This window comes from Biomphalaria glabrata, chromosome 9 (assembly GCF_947242115.1).
Source record: "Biomphalaria glabrata chromosome 9, xgBioGlab47.1, whole genome shotgun sequence".
NCBI lineage: Eukaryota > Metazoa > Mollusca > Gastropoda > Planorbidae > Biomphalaria > Biomphalaria glabrata.
The window spans coordinates 3,030,283-3,038,776 of NC_074719.1; the positions used below are offsets into that span (position 1 = coordinate 3,030,283).

The following is an 8,494-nucleotide window of genomic DNA, read 5'->3' on the forward strand; positions in this document are numbered from 1 at the left end:
ATTAACCGGCCCACAGATGGCATATCATATATTTTCGGTGTGGGGGGGGGGGTACCACACTCCGCAATTTATGATATATATATATATTAGTGTGTGTGTATATGTAATTAATCTTCATTACATTCTGATCTTTCATTCTTTCAAACGTTTTTTCTACCCTAGAATACTAAGTTTCCTATAATTAGTGGAAAGACAGTACACACCGCCGAAGGGCAGCTAGGGAGTCCGGGGGAGCGCTGTGAACCCCCAGTGGGGTCCGGGGCAACAACAACAAGAAAACGTGTTTCGGGCCTCTGTGTCTTGCTGCTGTCACTTTTTTTAAAAGTTGTCTGCATTGAATTGTTTTTTTCTTTGGTCGCGACCAGACCGGCCCATTTGGTACCGGCCCACCGGGCATTTGCCCATATATCCAGTCCGCCCCTGCGTGCAACACTTCGCATTCATAACAAGGGGATATAACAATCACACCAAAATATTAAACTAACATTCATTCTCGCCATACCTCTCCCTGACAACAATCAACGGGATAATGGCGCCCTCGTAGGCGCCGATTCCCTACTGGACTTCACTGAAGTTTCCGTGCTGCTCAGCAAACATTTATGTAGGGATTCGAACTCTAGCCATGCAGCTCAACCAAACAACTTTACATTATGTAGAATGCGATGATACTGAAACAAGAATCAGTACTTCTAGTCTAGTTTAAGAGAAACATTTTTAAAAAATTAAAAAAAAAAAAAAGCTTTTTTTATATAACCAAAGATGTATTAATTAGTTTGGATCAGTCATGTAATTAAATTTGTCATATTTCTAGATTAACAATAATAAATTTAAATTTGTGTGCTTAGAATTATTTTAACCAATTGTTTTTGTTTAGCGCTATTCCATGCTGTAAGCGTTCACAATACGTAATGATAATTATTTACGAATAATTAAGTAACTAATTGGTTAGTTATTTTATTGAATCTTGTTTTTTCAGGAAAAATAAATAATTGTGAAAAAATTCAGTCTGATCTGAAACAGGGTGTTATGTTGCTTAGACGCTAAGCCTTCACTAAATTTAGTGGCGTTACTTATGCTCTAATTACATAACTATTTCTGTCATTTATCTAATACTCTTCGGGCAGTGGCGTAGCAGGGTAGGCTACTCCTGAGCCTAGGTTCGAGATTATGATAGAGGGCCCCATCCCGAGGATATCGTTTGGGCAGTGGTATAGCAAGGTAGGCTACTCCTGAGCCTAGGTTCGAGATCATGATAGAGGGCCCCATTCCGAGGATTACATATAATGGTACTCCTGAGCCTAGGTTCGAGATTATGTCCTGTCTGAGGGCTCCCAGTAGTAGCGGCCATAGTGGTGACTGGGCGGAAAACGGCTGTACCACATACACAGCGCACCGCCCCTGGAACGGGTCCCACTCGCCATAAGTGGCCGAGAGCAGCACTTACCATGGGAAGCTTGTCTCATATTCCTAGAATGTCACCGTCACTGTTCCGTGCGGGAACCGCCACTCCAGCTAATCCGGTCACTGATGACGGCCCCCTTTGTGGAACGGCGTGGCGGACTTTTTGGACTGGGGTGCGGGCTATTTGTTCCATCCCTACCCCGAGTGAGAGAAAAAAAAAAAAAAGCTCACCCAGGGAATCCCGCTAGGGCCTGGTTCGCTACTTAAACTTGGCCTATCTAGTTCCACTACTAGACGTTTCCACCGGAGGCGCCACGTTGAGAGTACGGGTAGCTGGAATACTCTGGAAACCATCTACCACATATTTCCCCTCCCCAACTGTAGGGATCACATCAGACTGAGCATGCTTCATCATAAAACTTTACAAAACTAATAATCTCACGAAATGATGTAGCGCTACAGTCGAAAATCTTCAAATACAAAAACAAAATTTAATAAAATACTCAGAAAGACACAAAGATAAAGGCACATTCCTCGTCCCATATGCTAGGACAAATTTGTACAAATACTCCTTCTTCCCTAGCGCTATTAGAGCATGGAGCCTGAGCTAGCCAGGAAAACCAGTGACTTGGCAGGATTTAAGTCATTGGTTAATATGCATGACTAAATCCATGACGCCTAGGACGTAATCATCTTCTTTTTTGAAGTAACGTCTGTATTATATAAGATAAGATAAGCATTTCTTTTTTTTTCTAGTTTCCCAAATCACACCGCTCATAAATTGTACGTCGGATAGATCCCTTAACATTTAAAGCCTCCTGTGTTATTTTTGCCTATAACAGTCTATTGACAAACACCAGTTCATGGCGTACATTAGTTTTGACAATCCACGTAATGTTATTTTTGTGTTATTTGACTTGACGTCTCTGCAAACTAATTGTGGTTTTGCTTACTCAAGTATAATTAGTTTCCTCTAAACTCTATCATACCTAATAACCAAATATATGACAGTTCTCTAAAGTGCAATAGCATTTCTATGTTTGTTTACATTGACCATATACAGTAATGGAAGACAAACATCTCAGAGATGTCAAATTAGTACTTTTGTAGGAGAAAAGTAAACTTTAGGGCTGGGCGAAACCTGCGTGGAAGTCCAACGATTAATCTATACTACACCTGCCAACTTTATTAGTTCGTAGCTCGAGGCATGTTCCAGTTCATCAAGAGAAAAAATGTTCATGCAATCGTCATCCAATCAATGTCCGTGTTTTCTTTAATGATATTTGTTTAAACACTAGCACAAGACAATAACTAAACATTACTGAGGGTAACGGAAACTACTTGTACGAGTAGAGAAGAAAGATCGTCCGTCCCACAACTAGTTTCAACGAACACAGCAGTCACTAGTCAACATAATCACGCTCAGCACTATGCGACACCAAGTAACGAGCTAGCAAGTTGAGCAGTAAACTAGTACAGAAATTAAGATATCAATTCGTTAGTCTTCAAAGCCTCTCTCGAGGCAATGAATTTAAAGTGAACGACTATGGTTCATTTCGCACAAGTGAGATGAAAGCCTGGGCATTGTTTATGGTCGGGACGTTGTCGCCCACTCAGCAGTTTCCCCCTCTCCGCGCAGCTGATGTAGTGTACCATTTAGTGAGGACATTATGAACCTAGTTCTCTTATCTTATCTGACTGCTGCTGTTTGTTATATTCCATAACTCCATTATATAACGGCAGGTCTACTTTCGGTTTACAAAGTGTATTATCTACTTATGCTGCTACTTCTTAAAACGTAGTCCTATATTAAGACCTACCTTTCAAAACCTTCATAAAATTAGTTTTTCATTTTAAATCTCCTGTTTGCTTTGTTATCATAGCGCCTTGAGCCTACACTATGTTTGTTAACAGCTCTAGATAAATTTTAAATTATTATTATTATTATATAGAAACATTACGAACATAGTAACATAACATTGATGAGGTTTAAGACATAGTTTTAACTCTTTCTCTCCGTATATATTTACCACATTCTAGTGGAATCAACGTTGGTATCGTTAGTTAGGAGAGAAAGAGTTGAAAATGTCTACAGTAAGTGATGAGCACCTTCTGTCTGTCATGTTTGCCTACACCAAAGTCCTGAGTCCCAGCGCGCAGATTATCGCCATCTTTGCAAACGTCCTAAATGTCATCACATTCTGCAAAATTGGACTACGAGACGGTGTGAACATCACATTCCTGCTTCTGTCCGTTTCAGATCTGATCTACGTGGCTCTGGACGCCTGCAAGGGCATCGCGTCTGTGATCGCTCTGTCTCCGTGGCAAAAAGATCTGCCAGTCAGCATGATCACCGTGGGTGTCATAATACAGTTTTACCAATATATCTTTCTGGATGCTTCCACCTGCCTAGAAACTTACCTGGCCATTACCAGATGCTGCTGTGTTGCCATGCCACTTAAATTAAAAAATATATTCACTTTTCAAAGAACTGTGTTTATCAATGCTGTTATATTAATGTGTAACACTGTCTTTAGAATTCCCCTTCTCTCGTCCTATTATCTGACATGGCAAACCAACCCATTCACCAACCTCACAAAACTGACTTTCTATCCATACAGCCACTTTCAGATATTGAACTTCATCGAACTGGTGGTGGCTAGAACTGTCTGCCCTGTCATCTTTCTCTTCATCTCCACGGTATGTTCTCTTATCCTGGCTAGGTCCTTGATACAGGCTTCACTGAACCGTAAACGGATGACCCACGTGACGAGTTACCATGGCGATGAGAACAAGGGCAATGACCACGCGTTAAAAGCAAAAGAGGTCCAGCTGGTCAAGGCCGTGTTCCTGGTGATCATTCTGTTAGGGTTTCTACAACTGGTTCTGTCTTTGTTCTCTCTGGCCCAAGCAGCAATGCCCGAGTTTTTCCCAGGTAGGAAGTACAACAATCTCCATGGAATAATCACTTTTGTGGTTAACCATCTGATCATCTTACATTGTGCTTATAAAATAGGGATCTACTATTTGTTTAACACACGATTTAGAGCTATAGTCAAGATGTTGTTCCATGTTCACGTGTAATCAGCTATTATATTATCTTTATTACTTAAAAAAAATAAGATAGTTGCGTCCTACGCATTTCATGTGTCAATCTTGTTATGCATGTCAATCAATGACTTAAAATCTGCCACGTCGTTGGTTTTCCTAGCTGATTCAGGCAACCCCATTCCATTCTCTAATGGCACAGGGAAGAAGGAGCACTTGTACGAATTTATTGTAGCGTATGGAATAAGAATTGTGCTTCTGTATTTTTGTCTTTCTGAAAATTTTATTTAGGTTTTGTTTTTCTAACTGTAAATTATGGTTCAGTGTTCCTCAAGGGGCCGTTACATAAATGGCGTGTCCTGCATGGTTAGCCAGGTATAGAAAATGAAAACGACAGGGTCCCGGCGTACGCGGCCTCTGGCGCGAGTCTGACCCCCCCCCCAGGCCGGTGAGAGGAAGCTTCTTCTCTCTTTTGTTGGCCTAGTATTCCAAGAGCCGAAGACTCAACTCTACCTGACAGTTTCAAGAAGAAGAATGTATTGTTGCTACTTTACTTTTTAGTTTTCTTTCCAGAAGTGTTTCTAAATTTACTGATTTTACTAAAGGTGTTACTCTAGTCAAATGTGAATATTCGTTTGTTATGAATCTCACTGCTCTATTTTTGTGATTGTTCTTTTTTTTTATGTTTTCTTGGGGGATCCAAAACAGAGAATGCATATTCTAACATTAGAATAACTAAGATAAATAACACTTTAGTTTTTCTATTCTTATTTGATTTGCTAAAATTTCTTTTAATAAACCCTCATGTTTTGATTCATTTTTTAATAGCTTCATCAATATGGGAGTTTCATGTTACCTTTTTATTTATTATTATGCATAGATATTCTGAGTTTTTAACCTGTGTGATTAGTTTAACATGAATAAAGTAATTAATTTGTATTTATTTTAGTTTTTTTAGTTACTCTTAATTAATAACTGTCTTTTTAGTTTTGGGGTGGAAAGACATGCTCCAAATTAATTCCCGTTTCTATAATTCATCTAATTCTCTTTGTAAAATGTCTGTGTCTTGTGTTGTTTTTATTGTTCTATATATTATGCAATCGCCAGGTAATAATCTGGCTTTTGTTCCTGAACTAATGCAATTTGGTAGGTCATGATCAAGGTGTTAAGTACGCTTGAACTTGGCTTGTCTTGGCTACCTATTTATGAAAGGGGGCTCGATGTTTGACACCCGACTCGAGCAGAGTTGTGTTTACTGAGCGCCTTAAGGCAGCACGGAAAAACTTTCTCCCAGATACCCCCTTCCCCTGCTGGTCCACAAATAAAATTGGACCATAGAGCTCGGAGCATGCTAGAACATGACAGTAGCGCTATATAAAAGCTATAATAATTATTATTATTCGTGTAAATTAGAAACCGTAGTTTACATAATATACATAAATCAAGTACAAACAGCGCCTGGTCAGATAGAATGCTGTAGTTTTTTGTGTGACATAATTATATCCCTGAAGCTAATCATAGCGTAACCAGTTAAATGATAGATCTCCTATCTTTCTTTCTTTCCATTTAAATATCTCTCTTATCTTATCTTATATAATACAGACGTTTCTTCTGAAAAGAAGATGATTACGTCCAACGCGTCATGCATTCAGTCATGCATATTAACCAATGACTTAAATTCTGCCAAGTCACTGGTTTTCCTGGCTAGCTCAGGCAACCCATTCCATGCTCTAATAGCACTAGGTAAAATGGAGCATTTGTACACATTTGTCCTAGCATATGGAACAAGGAATCTCTCTTTTGCTGTCTTTCTTTTTATGTTTGATATTTTCTCTTATTCTATCACTCACTCCTTCTTTCATTACAATTTTCTTTTTTCCTGCATTTAATTAAGTAATAAATACACTCGAGTACAAACCATGGCACGATGAGGTTCATTTGCGCTCGGGACCATGACTTTTTGGGGCACTCAGTGAATTTAGATGTATCAAACGTATATCCTATAACTAAATCTACTTGGTCGTGACTAGATTAACTGTAATGTAACTAATACTTAAAGAACCTGCAATGGAATACTGTCTTATAGATGTACTGATATTTATAGGAAGACTCACTTCGTTTTTTTTTTTAAATTACTTACAACCTACGAGATGGAGCCCTCTATCATATTCTTGAAGCCAGGCCCAGAAGTACATTTCTATTCTACTGCCCAAAACGAAATATACTAAATTTTATAAAGAGTATTAGATAAATTACAGAAATAGTAATTTAAATGGAGCATGTCTTTATATCAACCTAATTTCCATTTATTTAAAGTAACAAAAACACACACACACTAAAATAAACAAAAACAACTTATTCAACCCAGTTACACAAAATAAAAAAAACTCAGAATACCTAGGTCTTATAAATAAAGAGAAATGCATCATACATTCCTCATATGAAAGAAATTATTTTTACAAATCAAACGAAGCATTAGGATTTATCACGTGATCGGCCTTGACATTGCTGTTGTTGATGGCTGTCGGACGAGGACAGATTACTCTGGAGACGTCTGGGTTTCTTGTACGGGTGTATTCAGTGGCGGCCTTAGGGGGTGGCGAGTGGGGCAACCGCCCCAAGCCCCGCTTGTAAGAGGTATTTGTGATTCTTAGTTATCATCTGCTTCAAAAAAAAAAAGGATGACCCACGTGACGGGTTACCATGGCGACGTGAACAAGAGCAATGACTTTGCGTTACAAGCAAAATAGGTCCAGCTGGTCAAGGCCGTGACCCTGGTGATCATTCTGTTTCTGCAACTGATTCTGCCTTTATTCTCACTAGCCAAAGCAGCAATGCCCGAGTTTTTCCCAGGCATGGAGTACACTAATCTCAGTATTGTTCTCATAAACTAGGATTTGTTCAACTTGTTAAAAGTTGTAATTAGTATTTAGGTTCTTCTTTGTAATTAAAAGTTGATTACCGACTCCAGCAGGAGGCGCGGTGGCTGAGCGGTAAAGCGCTTGGCTTCCAAACCGGAGACCGGGGTTCGAATCCTGGAGAAGACTGGGATTTTTAATTTCGGGATCTTCGGGCGCCTCTGAGTCCACCCAGCTCTACTGGGTACCTGACATCAGTTGGGGAAAAAGTAAAGGCGGTTGGTCGTTGTGCGGGCCACATGACACCCTCGTTAACCGTAGGCCACAGAAACAGATGACCTTTACATCATCTGCCCTATAGACCACAAGGTCTGAAAGGGGAACTTTACTTACGGACTCCAGCAGAATTGGAAGAAATTATTAGTATCTAGTTTGTTAAATTCTCTTCATGCAATGGTTTCTGAATCATTAGTTGCATTCACTAACCTTAAAGGCAGAACAATTACAATACAGTATGTAATGTAGTCAAACGGCCAATAGTACAGTACTAACGCGAGGTACTATGATTGGGCCCAGGGCCCTGCATATGACACTCGCCCAGTGCCCCCTCGCACTGCTAAGGCCGCCTCTGGGTGTATTAGATGTGTTTAAACTACTAAGTAACAAGACCTACACATTAACTAAGAGAGAGTAAGTTCATGCCGTTGTATACTTGAATAAAGTTTAATACTGAAAAGGCCACAGTCTAGTCCTTGTCCGTAATACGAAGTTATGCTCTCAAAGTCCTAACACCAACTAATAACAATACTTGACGTTGACGTCGCAAAATGTCGCGATCAAATTCCATCAATTATGGTGCGTCTCTATACTAAGTGTCTAACCATGTGTCTAAAAGAAAGTATCACAAATCAAACATGAAGATAAAACTTAAAAGCTATTTAATGTTAGGCTAATATTAGAATATGCATCCTCTGTTTGGGACACCTCAGCCTCAATGGACCTCATTCACCAACCGTAAACAAACAGCATTTAGCTTCTATATAATTTACGATCTCATGTTTAATTCATGATAGTTGTCAAAGACAGTTTTTCGTTGTTTTATCAATAAGATCACGTGACTAAATATTGTTTGTTTACGATTGGTGAATGAGGTCCATTGAAAAAAAAACATAAAGAGACTAACACTA

General features: G+C 39.3%; 1 protein-coding gene across 1 annotated transcript; it reads left to right on the forward strand.

Moving 5' to 3' along the window:
- The first annotated feature begins 3,486 nt into the window (after positions 1 to 3,486).
- On the forward strand, positions 3,487 to 4,485 carry LOC129928158 (uncharacterized). Its single transcript, XM_056041106.1, has one exon. It carries the CDS (start codon positions 3,487 to 3,489, stop codon positions 4,483 to 4,485), a length of 999 nt encoding a protein of 332 aa, XP_055897081.1.
- The last annotated feature ends 4,009 nt before the right edge of the window (positions 4,486 to 8,494 follow it).

Bases quoted from the DNA above. Each gene is read 5' to 3' on its own strand.
- LOC129928158 (XM_056041106.1), top strand. From the start codon at position 3,487: ATGTCTACAGTAAGTGATGAGCACCTTCTGTCTGTCATGTTTGCCTAC.